The following is a 17,554-nucleotide window of genomic DNA, read 5'->3' on the forward strand; positions in this document are numbered from 1 at the left end:
AGTTGTTTGGTTTGGTAAATAATTACACATATATTATTCAAAGAAAATCCAAAATTGCCCTGTTTACACGGTCAAAAATAATCCATAATAATAAAAAAATAATCCAAAATCCAAATCCAAAAATAAGCATAACCATTATTATATGTATATACATGTTTTAGATAGATAGATAGATAGATAGATAGATAGATAGATAGATAGATAGATAGATAGATAGATAGATAGATAGATAGATAGATAGATAGATAGATAGATATTCAGCCAGCTGAATGTAGCCAACGGTGGTTTTCGGGTTTTCGACATTTCATATTAAAAAAGTTTATTTACTTAGAAACCGTGATTTTGTAATGTTTTAAAATGTCCGAAGTTGTAGTTAAATTCTAAATTCTATGTTTACAGTGCATTTTGCATATATATATATATATATATATATATATATATATATATATATATATATATATATAAATCTTCTAAAAAAAAACATTAATAATAATCAAATGTTGGTTTTACTTCTGCTGAAGTCGCTGGTATTCTCGTGTGAACGCACTGAAATTTATACATTAGGTGCATTACTATTATAATAATTATTGTGAAGATAAAATATGAACTTCCCCACCTAATGCGTGTGTTTGTGGGGGTTTTTGTTAGGGTGTATTTGTATTTTTTAGTAACTCAGATGAAACTAATTTCTAGCATTTAAGTTAAATAGTTTAAACTGAAAACTATACAGTAGCGTAATTTGTGTTTTGTGTTTTTGTTCTGTTTGTGTTTGTGTATCTACTCTGCTCCCTCGCAAACATGCAGATAAGCCGGATGTATGCTGGAACAGTGTATTAGGCTTTGCAATTAAAGAAAGTTAAATGTTTCTCGTTGTCTATTACAATGCCGTGTCTAAAAACGCTTCTAAAGAAAATACGGTCAAATTAACTTGGTTTGGGGTTAAAGTTAATATTTTACTTTTAGCTTGCTGGTATTTTTAGACCATGGCACATGTGTACTAGCATGAGGATATATTTTTGAGGGGGACTAAATGTACTCGAGTAAGTCGCTTTGGACAAAGGTATCTTCAAAATGCTGTAAAAAAAAAAAAAAAAAAGGTCAAAAGATATGTGCATAGATGGATGTTGGATATGCTACACGGTATAAATAAAACTTATTATAAGTTTTCATACCACATAATAATTCATAATGACTAAGGTGTAATATTAAAATTAAAAGTTAAGTTTTAAGTTTTTTTAAGCTTTTTCACTAGATCAAACCAATAAGCTAAATTGTGGGCCTAAATAGTAACTGAGTTAATGTTAAGGTTAAGGCAATCGCAAGTTCTAATGAACTGAATCTGAAACGATTGGTGTCATCCATTCTGATTACAAAGCATTTTAATTTAGCTGGAAAAGAGCTAGAAATTACAAAAATAATAACAATGAACAGAAATTTCTTTATTGTATTTTTTACACATACACCTCCAAACACAAACATTAAAAAAAAGACGATAAGACAACAATCAAGTGTTCTTACACAAATTTTTATAGGACTATATCCAGCAGGGTTTGGAGTATTTACAGTAGGTCACGCATTGCGTTTGCCTTGTAATGGACTGAGTCATTGAACCGAGTTACTTATAGGTAGTGTTTAAGACATAATGTTTAAGACAGTGTTTAAGTCTGATTCTTATTCTCATCAGTCAATAATTCTAAGTGCATATTAGGTAGCCTAAAGTACTGCAGTAACTGGACCCATTTATTCCCTGATCATATTCAATAAAATAGCTAACATGATTCTAAATTAAATCCGAAGTTTAAATTTGAATAAAAAGTCGTGCAGTAGAGTGAATAGGTCTCAGAGCAGATGTTTAACAATCTTCATAATAACAATTTACGCAAAAAACGGAGCTGAGATATGGTAGCTGTAGTAAGACGTGGGCTTACTTCCCCATATCACAGTGCACGAGAGCTGGCGCGTGCATACACACGAGCGCGCGCGCGCACACATGCGCACACACACACACACACACGCACAGAACAACTGCCAACTATCAATACTTCTGAGGTAAGAATTCATTGAACTACGATGAACGAAATATATCTACATTTAAATTAATTGATTATTAACAATAAGAATATTGTCACTGTTTACAATTATTATTATTATTATTATTATTATTATTATTATTATTATTATATTCACATTGGCATTGATTAAAGAAATACCTCGTGTTTTGTTAGACAAGGCTTAATAAGAGATCAAGCGTTTACATCACGTTGTTATATATTTTCAGAAATGTTACTAAACTAATCGGAGCACGTCTTAGCTCGATCTGTAATTCACGGAGTCACGCGTCCTCTGAGTCTGCCTCTCCTGGAGTACGTTTTCCTGAATCCTCGACGCATTCGCGTCGCTGCCTCTCGATCTGCTCCTGCTCAGCCCTGCTGCTCGGGAACTTGTCCTTGTTGTTCTCTTTCTTCCACTTCATGCGCCTGTTCTGAAACCAGATCTTCACCTGGCGCTCGGTCAGGCAAAGCGCTCGCGAAACCTCCACGCGCCGCTTGCGGTTCAGGTACGGATTAAACAGGAACTCCTTCTCCAGCTCAAGCGTCTGGTAGCGGCTGTACGTCTGTCTGCCTCGCCTTCGGCCAGTAGCTAGGGAGGAAAGAAAAACATACAATAATGAAAGCTATAGGAAGGTCGCCAAACTAAAATATTCTAAAACATGAACTAAAAACATGCTCAATGTAATCTCTTATTTCTTTGCTTTGCGTACCAAAACGTGGGAAAGCTGACGCTCTGTCCAGATGGGTGTTATTGCCTAATTTGCCTGTCATAAAAGGTCTAATTGGGGGTAATAAGCAGGCCTACAACTGTTCTAAAGTGTTGTCAAAAGAGAATGGGGGTTTCCATCAGTATCATCTCACCTTGCGGTCGCATCCAGGGGAAGAGCTGGGTTGGGCACGTTTCTGTGCTCTCCAAATCATCACTGATGTAGCTTGCCTTCACAGTATAGTCTCCAAATTGGGCTAAATCCGTGTCTTGTGTGCCGAAAAAAGTCTGTCTCTGCAAGGCGTCCTGGGCAAAAAGGTTTGCGGCTGGCTCTCCGTGATACTGGCTGTGTTGGTACGGTGCGTGGGAGAACGTGGAGGCTCCGTGGTGATAAAACTCCGGAAGCTGGGTTGTGTGTTGAAATGTAGATCCTGTGCTGTGTCCGTACAACACAGACGGTCTGCCTGCAAGCTCCTGTGTGTACCCAGAACACTCGTAGTAGTTTGGACGCAGGGAGTCGCTTCCTTTGAATTTGCTAAAGAGAGAATTGACGAAATAGGAACTCATTTTTCTTCTTTGCATCAACTTTCCTAAAATAGCTCTATTTCATTTTAGGTTAAACCAGCCTTGTTTCCGTAATGTCTTAAGCCATACAGTCTAGCTTACATTTACGCGCAAAAGACTGCTATATTGTAAATATTTCGCGCGCAGACGCTTGTGAGCAAATTTCTCCGCGAGTGTAATCACATAGCATTTTTAGTGATGCGGTTTCATAAAATAGTGGTTTTCTTCCCTCCTGCAGAGCTCTATAAAATTGTTTTGCATTTTCAGTCTTACTGACTCCTTTTTCATTGGCCCCGTCATTTCCAAACAGACAACAGCGCGATGGTGATAGTAGAGTGAACAGGGAGAAAATGGAAAAGGAGAGAAGGAGTTGGTGATGTGTGAGTAGAGGGGAGGTAGAGGGAGGGATGACACTGCTGGAAAACCATTTCAGTGGCGAGGGCTCATACGACACGTACAAAATTCATAGTCTGTAACCACAAACGCGTGGTTTGTCTAAAGCTACGCTCTTACATACACTTTTGGTTTAAATACATAAAATCTTGAGGCTAGTCTTGGAGCAGCAAATTTACTCCTACCAAGTAGATCAAGTCAAGACATAAGGGACTACACACATGCAGACTTTCACATATAATGTAGGCTTTAAAGATCGTACACAGAAGTCTACACTGAAAAGTATTTTCAACATTCCTGTTTCAACCAAGACAGGTTTCATTACAGGAATTGGTTTTATTCCAAGCGTGGTTAGATTTGTCTTCACAGATGTCATCGTATATTCTGTTCACTAATAACACTAATAAATAGCTCTGCTTTGTATTAGACGAACTATATGGTCAATTTTGCTCAGATATTTGGTAAACAAAATAGTTGGAACAAAATTCAAATATTGTAAACAATACCCAAACATTGTAACCAAGAGTCCCAGTGAAAAGTCAGTGCTTTTCATGTGATTTATTAAATGGGTTATTGTTGTTTTGTACTGTTATCCGAAGATTTCATATGATTGTTAATTTGTTATCTTTAAATAATTGCCATTAAATTGTTTAGGAAAAATGTATCTCTCTGAACATGAATTTAGATCAACGCTGCCGCTATGCGATGAGAACTGGTAGTGCATGCAGTGGAGGAAAGGAAACAACACAAGGAGTTCACTGTGGATTAAGAAGCTGTTTCACAGTTTGACTTCATTACTATAGTATTCATTTTTCGGTTTTAATCATTTTTACTGCGTTTCAGAAGAAAGAAAAACGTATGTCTATATAATGCCAACCTCAAACATTTTTATTGTTTTAAAATACGAAGCTTGGCAGTACTATTTTAGAGCCAAATTATAGTGATCATACGCCTTGACACAACCCCGTGCCATCACCCATCTGTCGGTGGACCTTCTGTTAACTAGAGGATAAAAAGCAAGCAAGCCTTTAACGATGTGGTGGAAGCTAAATGAAAAGTCATCCTTGACGTAAAATGAACAGTATACTTTACAGCTATTTGTCATGAGAAAGAAGAATAGATGTGTTTTGGTCAGGTAAGTATTGCATGTCATATTGTATGGTTTTTGGTTAGTTTCGCTCTCTTATGTTTTGGGTTATAGTCAGGTTCCAGTTTATTGCCGAGACTGAAACCTGAAGTGTCTCCTAATTCAGTTCATTTCAACAATAGCTACCCTGGGAACAGGTAATAATGTATTTTTCAGATTTCCGACACCGAAATCTTTTCACCGGATTCTATTACTCGATTTCTCTTTCTCACAATTGTTTTGTAAACTCTGTTTATTCTGACATTAAAACAAATCTGCCTCGCTTTCTGAAGCAGCCGGTAATTAAAAGTAAAGTTTTAAAATGTGGTTTAGTTTCTTGTTAGCAAAAATCTTGAAATCACCATGCTATTTTTCATAAATAAATATCCATGATTTTACCTACGTATAACATTCAGTAACTAACGTCTCTGTTTTGTTTTGTTTGATCGTTTGTTTTTTGCTTTGTTTTCTGACAAATTAATAAGCCTACATTCGTTTATGTTATTGTTCTCCCCTAACTCTGCCACATGAATAACTAAAAGATTATGACCAGTGAACATTTTGTCTTTTGTCGTTTTTATAACAACAGTAAGACCACCAGCACCAAGAACAGGAAGAAGAAGAAGAGGAAGAAGAAAATAAGAAATATAAGAATAAGATACTTAAGATAAGAAAAATAAGAAAATACTTATTATTATTATTATTATTATTATTATTATTATTATTATTATTATTATTATTATTACTCTTTTTATTATTATTATTATTATTATTATTATTATTATTATTATTATTATTATTATTATTATTATACTTTTTAAATTATCGATGAATTGTAAATGTTTAACGTACTGCACAATTCAGTTTAAACTTAAAAAGGTGAAATAGTAACTAATCCCTAAATATCAATTTATTGTAAAATGCAAGAAAAGTGAGAATCATGTTTAAACAGCTGCACATTTGCACAAGCACAAATGTTTTAAAACAATATTAAAAGATTTTATTGTTCTAAATATTATTTATTTATTCATATTTTGCATCTATGCATATGCTACACGTGAGCAAACCGATTTACTGAACGTCTTACATTTTAAGAATGATAAGAAGAAAGAAAGAAAGAAAGAAAGAAAACTTAAATTTCACAGATATCAACAGAGATGTGCTTGTTTAGCCGTTTTATTTATGTAGTTTTATTCTTTTGATTTATTAGTTATTTCTATTTAGAAGAAATAGAGGTTTTTAAAATATGTGCATAGTCTAATTAATAGGCCTACGGGGTTCTGGGTTTGCATGAAATATGGCCTAATACGATCGTTTCGTTAACAACAACAACAGCCATAATAATAATAATAATAATAATAATAATAATAATAATAATAATAATGTTTCATTTCGTCACTTAATATTTTAATTGAAAACAGCCTATTTCAGTAGCCTACATCATGCTGTCAAAATTAGTCAAACAATCACAATTCAGAAAACTGATGAAAAGACCCTAGCAGGCTACAAGCTCAGCAGAGAGACATGAAGTGTGAGTCTGAAGGATCCGTGCATGGCACCACTGGGAAATCTAAAACCCATTTGTAGGCAGACACTCCTGTTTTTGCACTGGGCTTTTGGGATAGTTTTACGGGTGTGCACTGTGGGTGCACAATAATATTATATTCATTTTCACCAAATTAAAAAAGACGTGCCTGCAGTGCTTCAGAACAGTTAGAAATAAAATAGGAATTAACCCAACGAGAGGTAAGTTCATTGGGAACGCTTGGTGTGGTCCCTTCTCATCTATTTTCTGGTCTGGAGTAAGGAAAACAGTGGCTGTGCTGCATGCTCTGAAACGAAATCTTTCTTCGTTCACTGTACACATAGGCTACGTGTATAGATAAACTGATGTCACTTATTGTTAAACACGCATTGAACTAACACGGGTGGATGAGAAAGATCTAGATCTCACAGCTCACAAGAAAAGGTTAAATTATAGAGTCTGGTGGATTTTTTTCGACTTCTCGTATGTTTTCTGTCTTTAATCCCAAACCGAATACAGATGATCACTTTCTGAAATCCCTAAGATGGGATCTACTAATGATATTACAGTTGAGACAATTTTCCGTCGCATCTGCAGTTCTGCGAAATTCATGCACTAGATTAAAAAATAATCTCCAATTTATTTATATTGAATGCAAATGTTAGGATTATTGAATTTCATTTAATTTTCGAATTCTAATGTCATTAGTGGTTTACTTTTCATTTTGACTTCTAAAACTACAATAAATTCAAATAAACCACAAACTGAATATTAATAGATTTATTTATGATATGTGGATAGTACAGATAATAGGAGACTTTAAATATTAAGTAAGCAGAAACAATGTAGGAACTGTTCATTTGGCCATCTAATTTGGCTAAAAATAAAATGTTACATAATCAATAATAATAATTGGGTTTTTTGTTTTGTTTTGTTTGCTTGTTTTTTGTTTTTTTTTTATTGATTGTCTTTTCCACTCTTTAAAATAATGGGTAAACTGTTTTTAGGCCAATCCCCAATTTTTTTAAAGTTTCTTTGTTCAAAGATCCTATGACATATTGGTGACATTTGGGGTGAGGTTATATTATTGCCACCAACAAAAATGGAAAAAAAAATTAAATCAATGGTTCCAGGAAATCAAAAAACAGATATGTGGCATCAATCCAAAGATCTAAAATGATATTTGATTACACAAAGTGTCACCACTAAGATTTTTGCTAGTTGGTGTGTATTTTTAGAACAAAGAATAAACACACCAGAGAATTAGTGCCTCACAGTTCCACTGAGAAAATACTGCAAGCAAATAAATGTTTATTTGCTTTCTGGCTCAGAATATAGGATGGCTCAGTTCTAACTAATTTATACTATTTTAAAATAAATATAATATTTTAAGAAAAAAATAGAAATAAAAATAAACAGGTCACCTTCAATCAGTCTATTGCATACTCCAAAAACAAATGCACAAGACTTTGCATTTATATCTGAACAAATATTATCCAAGACTCCCAGTGACTAATATTTTGATTTTATCATACATAGTAACTGGAAATTAAAATACTGCACAGAGAAAAGCCTAGGCTTGGCTGCTGAGCAGCAGGGTATCCCACATCAGTGGCTGTGTCCGTGCTGAGAGTTTTTAAAGTGGCCTTTGTTGAGAGTGTAAGCGTGACCTGGACGTGGGACAAGAGGGGCTGAAGTGGAGACGATGAACAGATTCTGCAAGGCTTTATGGTCGGAGGACATGGGAGCACAACACAGTTGCCTCGAACCCATAGTCATTATTGAAGCCCGGTTCCTTGACTCCAGAAAGCATGACCTAATACTGCCCTGTCTGGCAAGAGGGCTAGTAACTGGAGAGCAGGAAAAAAGAGTAAAATTAAATGTTTACATATAAGGGTAGAATTACTGCAATTCTTTCAATTTAAGTTCCAACTGTAGGGGTAAAACATTTAAAATACATGCTAACAGAACCTAAAGGAGCACAGAGGCAGGGTGTTATCAGTTTAGAGTTGCTTACTAGTCCAAGCTACCCGATGTGCACTAGCAGCCCTCCTGTGATCAGGAAGCTCTTGCCGCTGAACATCAGATGCTGTTGTTGTTTCCAGGTCGATATGCTGGAAACTGGTTGGCTCACTCAGTACCGGCCGAGAAGGCCTCCAATCACGTAAGGTCAGCGGTGTGCAATGCTGCATGAGGCGAGAGTGCAAATACTGCAGGCATGGCTTGTCTCCTAGAGGAACTATCTGCTGTCTCACTGTACTGGGTAGTTTATGTCTCCAAAGCTCTGTCAGAGAACCCAACTGGAGAAACAGATAAAAGCACATTGATTTCACATAGCTTATGTCACAGTGTTCTGTTACCTACAGCTACAGCAAAAATAATAATCATAACAATAAGTATAAGAACAATGCTAATAATCATCTCAAATTCTATCTAGGTCCAGACATTTTTACATCTAGACTACTGCCACTGATAGTCGAGATTCTTCCCTGCTGATGATGCCATACCTTGTTCATACTGTCATGTGGTTTGTGTAAAGAGACCTTCACTTGTTCGTGTGGGTGTTTGGTGGGACCGGGCTGCGATTGGATACTGTGTAGCAACTGATACACCTGATCAACCACACCCAAGTCCCGGAGCAAGTTTTTTCTTTGGAGGAGTGCATTAACACGTTCCACTTCCTCTGCCTCCTCTTCTTTTGACATATCCAGAAACAAGGATGTCCCTCCTGTTGAAGTTGGAAGAGGGGGCATGGACTGTGGCTATAGAAAAATCCAGGAATTGACAGGATATCAACCATGGATAAACATGAAAGTTTCAGAACTTTATCTCATTACATAGATAGATAGATAGATAGATAGATAGATAGATAGATAGATAGATAGATAGATAGATAGATAGATAGATAGATAGATAGATAGATAGATAGATAGATAGATAGATAGATAGATAGATAGATAGATAGGCATTCAAATTACCTGAAAATCACATTTAAATAAATGAGATGGAAAAAACATGTAAATAACAAACACTATTTCATTGCTTGCTTTTGCTCTTTAGTGTGACATGCGCATCAAACACATATTGTGCCCCCTCTAGTGGCCAATCAATGTAACACCACCATTTCGGATTCAATGAAATGAAAAACGTTTTGACAAACAAGCAAGCAAAATGTCAAGGATGACTCACTTCTTGTTCAGAGCGTGGTTTGGTGTGTATGTTATGATTTTGCACTCTGCATGGTTTGGCTCTTTCTCCTGCAGATTCTCCTTGTAGATCCTTTTGATTTCCTTTATGCTTTCGTTCTTTCTGCTCCTGCTTCAGACGCAGCTCCTGCAACTGCTGCCTAAATGTATACACACATACAATAAGTCAACACTGATATTTCATATCTTAATTATATTAAGAAAAGCTTAATCAATTTTGTGAAGTGATGCAAATCCATTAATACTGAACAAAGACCTAGAACACTCCTCCCTTGCTTTAGAGGCTGCAGTGTCCTGGAACAGAGAGCTACTGTGTTTAAAGTATTTCTCATATTTCTCTTCTCCCACCGTGGGGTAGATTGGACGGTATCCCCCAAGGTGATTGGCTTCATATCTCTGCATCTGCTCCATACTGGCAGCCTGGGCCTGGCGAAGTTGTTCATTCCTGATCACAGAACAGAATAGCAGAAACACAGAGACTAAGTAGACACAGAGAAGAAAATATAAGAGAAACACACTCATGGAGCAATTTATTTGGAATTATTTGGGCCTCCCTTTGCACAAACAGTCTTATGGAATGGATTCCACAAAATGTTAGAAACATTCCTTTGAGACTGTAGTCCATGGTGATGTGATTGCATCATACAATACAGGCAGATTTTTCTGCAACTATCTTTCATGCTGTAAATCTTCAGACTATTTGTGTGAGTACTGAACAAATTGTCTTGACTAGGTCTATTAACATGCCAGAGGAAGCCATTAGAAAATGGGTAAACTGTGGCCATGAAGACATGTATATGGTCAGCAACAATACTCAAAAATTCTGTGGTCATTTTTCCAGTATTCAGCTGTCCAGTTCTTGTGAGCCTGTGTCCACTGCACCCACTCATCACTCATTGTACAGAGCCACTATAGCCTTTTTGTCAGCTCAATCCAGTCTGGCCATTCTCTGTTTCCATCCACAAGATATTTGTTATTTAATGCACCATTATGAGTAAACCTTACAGACAAATCCCAGGAGATTAGCAGTTATTGAAATACTCAGACCAGCCCATCTAGCACCAACAATAATGTCATGGTCAGAATCACTGAGATCACTTTTTTCTCGATTCTGATGGTTAATGAGAAAGTTACCTGAAGCTGCATGTCTGTATCTGTGTAATTTATGCATTGCACTGCTGCCAGATTATTGGCTGATTAGACAATTGTATGAATGAGTAGGTGTGTAGGTGTTTCTAATACAGTGCCCAGTAAGTGTATGTATACAGTAGTTGTTATGCTTTAGTACCTTCTGATAGCATACCAAGTCATAATGTGCCAGTTCATTTTCATAAAGTCATAATTTCTAATTCAGGTGGCTCAAGGGATAAAGGTTCTGGGTTGCTGATAAGAAGATCGTGGTTTAAGACCCAGCACAGCCAGGCTACCACTGTTAGACCCTTGAGAAAGGCCCTTAACTCTCTCTGCTCCTGGTATACCATTAAGTGGCTGAGACTAAGCTCTGAACCCAACCTCCAAAGCTGGGATATGTGAAGAGAAGTATTCCACTGTACTGTAATGTAATGTGTTCCAATAATAAAGGCTTAATCCTCTTATTTATACTATAACTTTGGAATATGTGGAATTTATTGTCATCTGTATTGCTGTCATTGTTTACTGTCACAGTATCTGTGTTTTAAAATGACACTAATGTACCTGGCCTCTCTGGAGCGATTCTGTTGTAGTCGTTCTTTCACCCTACGTTTCTCCTCTTCTGTGATCTTCTTGCGATCACATGCCCCCAGGTTAATCAGCACCAGCGTGTCATACAGCAAGCTGTCCTTCACCTCACGGTCCAAATGAGAGTCTGTGGTGAAGCTAGGAGAATGATTGACCTATACAGACACACAGGTAGGGGAAGGTCAAAACAGCAATGCAAATATGCACATATGCAAACAAACATGAAATCACATACAAACCTATAGAATGTAGCACAATGGCAAAAGCTAGAACACTTTATTCATAATTATTATATTATTTAAGTCTTTTAATAGAAACTCCACCTCCAGAAGCCAGGGCTTGAGCCGGTGGTCAAGCAAAACATCAAAGCCCAGGATCTCAAAGCAGGCATTGCCTGCTGTATGGTTGGGGAAGCAAGTGTTGTAGTTGTGCTTGAGAATAGGATGAGCTGAGATGAGGGTCTTAATAATTACATCATTAATATCTGCCCACACCTTCTGTCGGTCATAACCCATGGACTCCAGATACTTGTTGAAGGCTGAGAGCTTCCTATGAAAGAATTGCTATTTTATTAAAATAAGAAGAAGAAGAAGAAGAAGAAGAAGACATTTTTAAGTACAAGTCCTTATTTGGAAAAAAAATATTACCGTTTGCTTCCCCGATCATCATCATGGACAAAATTCTCACTGTGCTTGTTGATGGCATAGTTGGTCAGGTGCATGCAGACATCATCCTTTAAGGACAAGGGTGGGGTTGACAGAGAGAAACTTTCTTAAATTACAATTTATGCCATATTTGATCCTTGATTATTAGTTTATTTTTATTACAGTGCAATAAGCACTGCTAATAGGATTTCCATTTTCAATATTATCATATCTTTGCAAATATAATACACATTCTATTGTGCTTGAGTTATCTGCTGACTCTCACCATGGTGCTATGGGTGGGTTCACTATACTGGTTAGTGCAGAAACGAGCCAGTCCCTCATTGTACACAAAGATGCGGAAGGGATCACAGCTAGTCACCAACACATAAACGCGCAAGTCAAACTTGAATCCATCAATTATTAATGGCTATGGAAAGAATAATAATAGGTTCAAAAATCAGAAAATGAATTTTGATTCAAGTTTATGTTCACTCAATGATAAATGCATAAAAATTGTTTTTGGCCTGGAATGGCTGTGCATATCTTACCTTAGAAATATACACCTGGCAAATCATGTGTTCCCCTGGTTGGATGTCTTTGCTGGACTTGGTGAGAAATATGCCACGTCCTTGGCAACCTGACTCTGGTTTGCAAATATAGGTTTTATGCTTTTTGGCTCTTGTGTAGGCTAGAAAATCACTGTAACTGAAGCATACAAGTAAAAGGATTAAGTCAATGTTTTTAGCCAGCAAGAATATGCTAGCATCAGATCCACTGATGTTATGGATATGGTGTTAATACTGCAAAGAGAAAACATACTCTGCAGGAAGGCACCAAGTACGTGGAAAGATGTTATAGTCTTTTGGAAAGAGCTTCAACATACGGTTGAGGTTTCTTGCGAGGAGATCTTTCCTACATATCTCACTCATTCCTGGAAAATGGTTGATTTTCTGCATAATGGAACCAAACATGGATAAAATTAGTAAAGTAAAATGAGTGAGTCAGGGAGTGGAGAGGGCTTAAGTGTAATAACCTGATATCGCTTCATTTCCATGACTCTATCCAAAGAGACTGAAAAATCAGTCCAAAATAAGGTCCAGTCTTCTCCTTCCCCAGCCTCTCGCAGACCATATTTGCGGGCAGCACGACGTACTTACAGTAATGAGAAAAAGCAGTAACTTAAGTTGTCATTGTATAATTGTAACAGGTTCTAGTCTAAAACTGTTCTGAAATTTTTGAAATCAACATGTATAATCATAGATTTTAATCCTACATCAAGAAGTGAACTCACCACTCTCATATTTACAGTTAGTGAGATTGATCCACAATCATCTGAAAGAAAGAATGCAGGCAAAAGGACAGACCTGTGCATTGCTCCGAACATAGTAAAAGCTACTGTATATTGCAATGACAATTATACACAGTGGTGTCTTATTCTTATTATTGTTCTGCTTCTCATGGTTGTACCAGAAACACTGTAACACAGCAACTTAAACAACAGCCTACAGTAATGTAAACAGCTGACCTCTTCTTTCTTTTCTTCTTTTTCTTGCTCCTTGCAAGGTTTGAGGTACAGATTTCAATGGGACCATCACTTCCCCAGCCCTCTCCCTCCTCCTCTGCATTGGGCTCGTATTGAAAAGTGTCCTGGGACTCTGGACCCTCTCTGGGAGAGCCCATGCTTAGAGGCCAAAAGCAAAAAGGGATAATAAAATTGCTGCTAAGAATATTATTAAATTGTAGTTGAAGAATAATGAAACAGCTCATCTTATGTCTATCTGTTATATTCTTTTAGATATGTCATCCAACAAGGTTATTAGTATGGCTTGTACAATACAAATAGTATTATGTTACATTGTACAAGTGACAGTCATACAAAAGTGATCATGAACAGAACAGAATAAATTATGGGGCACATGAACAGGCAGAGACTTCTTAGCCTATGTTGACTACAGTTACAAGAGGTTGTCGAGGGACATCCCAGCAAGCTGTGGGAGGCCTGGGTGCTAGGTAACTGTATTTCGATCCACTGATCTGGATAACCCTGACCTTGGCTCTTGAAGTAACTGACCTAACACGGGTAATATTACCACTAAAATTCTGGTTCATTTTAAAACCTGTATAACCTGTTTCTATGCATAGGTCTCTACGTAAATTACAAAATAAAGAGACACAAACACAGGTAACATACACTGCAACTATTTAACATAACATAAGCCTTTTGATATTTATGATAATATAAAGAATCACATTGTGCTCAGTTCATGCACATTCTATAACCAAGGCTAAAAATGAATGTTAAATCAATCAAACATTACAAACTTACCTGTGAAGTGCTTGGAAACAAAGCCTTTCAAGCAGGTAGTAAAATTATTCGTCTGTACAACTCAGCAGTTTCAGTTTATCAGCTTATGTGGTCATTTTCCCTGCTGAGGACACAGATACTGGACCACATGTCCATGTCACAGAGCTGGCACATAGCACATAGTCCCTGATAAAAATGAAGAACTGTGTAAATTTAACACTCCTAAAAAAAAATCCTTATTATTAGATAACCAGCAACAAACACCTTAAACAAAAACCTTCATTCGAAACGCTTCACTGTGTTTTCTGTGCTGGGACAAACAGCTGTTTACTTTGAAAAGCAGGTTAAATTATTGAAGATTGAGATTTGGGGTACAAAAATAAATGTGCAAACATCTTGTGACAAACACCAATTAGTTTTTTCCTAAAATCTAAACTGTTATTAAAAGTCCATTCCAAAAAAATAAGGAGGCAATGAGAGCGAACAACAATCGGTTATATGTGCCGTACATTTATAACGTTTATTACGTCGTGCCATAACGTTACTTTACAAACTATGACAACATACGAGCAGAAAGGGATAAAGTTGTTAAAAGTATTTTGTGACATCACACATAACCAACATACCTGTGTCACGTTCTTCACAGTATTTGCGTGATCACCCACCTACAGTGGAGTATTCACTGTTGCTATAGCAACAGAGCCACGCACTGTAAACAGACTAGCCAGGATTTTTTTTTTTTTATTTAATGTAGGTAATAAATGTATTATATATCATTTCAGACACATGCCTTCAATAAGAAAATGTCGAAGGACAACGAAACATAAATATTTATCTTGGGATTTCTGAAGTGTTTCCGTGTCCGAATGGATTACGTCATCTTTCCGCACTCAAATAACTCACATGCTGATTGATTTGTTTGTCATTAAATATAACAATATCAACGCTGTCAAATATCAAATATTGTAATAGAAACGTTTCAACATTCCAGCTGACTATTGATAAGAATTCCGGCTCACTGAGTCAGAACATTTGATTCAGTGCAGCAAAAGAATCGACTCTTTTTGCCCCCAAACTGCTTAATGTCATGTAAATGAAGAACTGTAAACATAAACTAGTCTAATTTGTACCATTAAGGATACAAACAGTACACTGCCTAATATCCATATGATCAGGGTTTTTTTCTTCATATTAATAAAAAGGTGTTTGTTCGTATTTAATAAGTCACGCTTTGTCCTTTCTTTTCTTCACACATATAGATATAAACACACGCAAGGGATACATTAATGAAAAAGCAATCTACCGCACAGAGATCTTTCACGCTACAGTAATTTAACAACTTGTGGTTTGCCACTGATTCTGTACACACACACACACACACACACAAAACATGTAAAGCAACTTAGGTTAGTTTGCCACCTAGTGGTTCAAATGCTGGTCTACATAATGTTCTCAACACACATATCAAGCATAACATTATGACCACCTGCATTAATATTGTGTTGGTCCCCCTTTTGCTGCCCAAACAGTCCTGACATGTCGAGGCATGGACTCCACTAGATCCCTGAAGGTGTGCTGTGGTATCTGGACCAAGATGCTAGTAGCAGATCCTTTAAGTCCTCTAAGTTGCCATGGGTCCCACCTTGCAATTTACAGGACTTAAAAAATACTTACAGGACTTTAAGGATAATTTTGATAGATACTGATCACTGCAGATGCTCTGATCCTGTTGTCTAGCCATCACAATTTGGTCTGTGTCAAACTCTCTCAAATCCTTATGCTTACCCATTTTTCCTGCTTCTAACACAACAGCTTTTTGGACAAAATGTTCACTTGCTGCCTAATATATCCCACCCACTAACAGGCGCCATGATGAGGAGATAATCAGTGTTATTCACTTCACCTGATAGTGGTCATAATGTTATGTCTGATGTATAAATAAAATATGTAGGCCGATAAATATAAGAAATGCATACATATCTACATGGTCAGAAATTATACTTCAGTAATGCTATGTCTACTGTAAGTATATTCTTACCAGAACATCAATGAAGTTCATCTGCATGACAGAGATGACAGCTGATTCAGTATTCAGAGTGTTCAGTATTGACTTGAATCACCTCCCTCTTTCTTAAAAAGGCCTAACAGTTGCAGCTTAGTGGTGTTATTGTTTTCTTTTTGAAGATTAGCAAAATTCTGGCAAATAATAGAGGATAGAGTTGGTTCACTGTTACAACTACTGATTAAATTTTTACAGCTACTACACAGCACTTTTTTGGTCCTGAGACACCACTAACCACAGAAAATCACAGTAACAGCCACTATCCAAAGAAACAGCTCTGCAGTTATACTGTCAACATGCATAAATATTCTATTCATTGGTGAGAGTAATTATGCAGTGCATGTTTTTACAGAGAAATTAATTACAGTTCTTGCTTTTTCCACTTAAATGTGAGTCAATATACAATCCAAGAACGGAGCTGACCAGTTGACGATCAGTAGCACAGAAAATTTCACTTAAACTTAAAATAATGGAGCCACAGTTTGTTAGGAAAAACTTTTTTTTTTTTTTTGGTTTAGTTAACTGCATCTTCCCAATGTACAGTATGCAATAACAAATCTCAAAATACACAGTATTGCATAGGTAACAATAGTCTGACTGTAGGTGATAATAGGTGAGGTCCAATAATATCTCATTCTTTTAGTTAGATGGCAATCAAAGATGTGTCAGTATGTCTAACTGCATGATTATTATGATGGATTTTATATTACCAGGATCAATCTATCGTCTATCAACTATCTACCATCTACCATCTATTACAAATCTATATTCATAGCCCAATAGAGTATTTTCTCCATATATAAATTCAAACGATACAGATGGAAATTTATATTCTGTCTCAGCCACTGTAACTGATATGAAGCAATGAGACACTGTTGATCGGCCTGCACTTTAAGGCAATGGTTTCATGAAGAAAAAAACATTCTGAAGGCGCCTAGCAAATGGGTATGAAAACTCATGTATTTATTAAATGTATTTCTCATGCAGATAATACTAATTTGACTACAGGCAGAGTACATCACCTTACACAGCTAATTTGTTTAACTAAAATATTTAAGTGTAATGTATGACAATTCATATCAATAACTGCCCATTTCTTGTCTCTATAAGCAGTTGTTGAAGCAGGGGCGTAATTTTGCGGAGAATAGGAAGAGGTCAAGCTGAAGTGAATGGGGTCACCTGTGTAGGATTAATGATGGAGTTAAACTCTTTATGCGTGTGCCTAAGATCTCTGAACATACCCAGTTTCA

General features: G+C 36.5%; 2 protein-coding genes across 3 annotated transcripts; both read right to left on the reverse strand.

The window, feature by feature from the left end:
- Positions 1-1,434: 1,434 nt before the first annotated feature.
- On the reverse strand, positions 1,435-5,455 carry hoxb8b (homeobox B8b). The gene is made up of 2 exons (XM_058405695.1): positions 2,913-5,455; positions 1,435-2,640 (listed from the first exon to the last, which is right to left on the reverse strand). Exons 1-2 carry the CDS (start codon positions 3,337-3,339, stop codon positions 2,333-2,335), a joined length of 735 nt encoding a protein of 244 aa, XP_058261678.1. The 5' UTR covers positions 3,340-5,455; the 3' UTR covers positions 1,435-2,332.
- Positions 5,456-7,142: 1,687 nt separating this feature from the next.
- ttll6 (tubulin tyrosine ligase-like family, member 6) lies at positions 7,143-14,950 on the reverse strand. 2 transcript variants are annotated; one of them, XM_058405652.1, is made up of 16 exons: positions 14,869-14,950; positions 14,264-14,428; positions 13,463-13,618; positions 13,229-13,266; positions 12,971-13,089; positions 12,757-12,887; positions 12,486-12,642; positions 12,221-12,364; positions 11,938-12,023; positions 11,614-11,839; positions 11,267-11,445; positions 9,828-10,016; positions 9,555-9,711; positions 8,873-9,127; positions 8,383-8,665; positions 7,143-8,215 (listed from the first exon to the last, which is right to left on the reverse strand). In XM_058405652.1, the coding sequence occupies exons 3-16, from the start codon at positions 13,615-13,617 to the stop codon at positions 7,974-7,976; spliced, it is 2,361 nt and encodes a 786-aa protein (XP_058261635.1). In that variant the 5' UTR covers position 13,618; positions 14,264-14,428; positions 14,869-14,950; the 3' UTR covers positions 7,143-7,973. The 2 variants fall into 2 exon arrangements, with proteins under 2 accessions (XP_058261635.1, XP_058261636.1); XM_058405653.1 differs by lacking the exons at positions 14,264-14,428; positions 14,869-14,950 and having other exon boundaries at positions 13,229-13,269; positions 13,463-13,547.
- Positions 14,951-17,554: the final 2,604 nt, after the last annotated feature.

Source organism: Hemibagrus wyckioides, linkage group LG13 (genome assembly GCF_019097595.1).
Source record: "Hemibagrus wyckioides isolate EC202008001 linkage group LG13, SWU_Hwy_1.0, whole genome shotgun sequence".
In the NCBI taxonomy this organism is placed as follows: Eukaryota; Metazoa; Chordata; class Actinopteri; order Siluriformes; family Bagridae; genus Hemibagrus; species Hemibagrus wyckioides.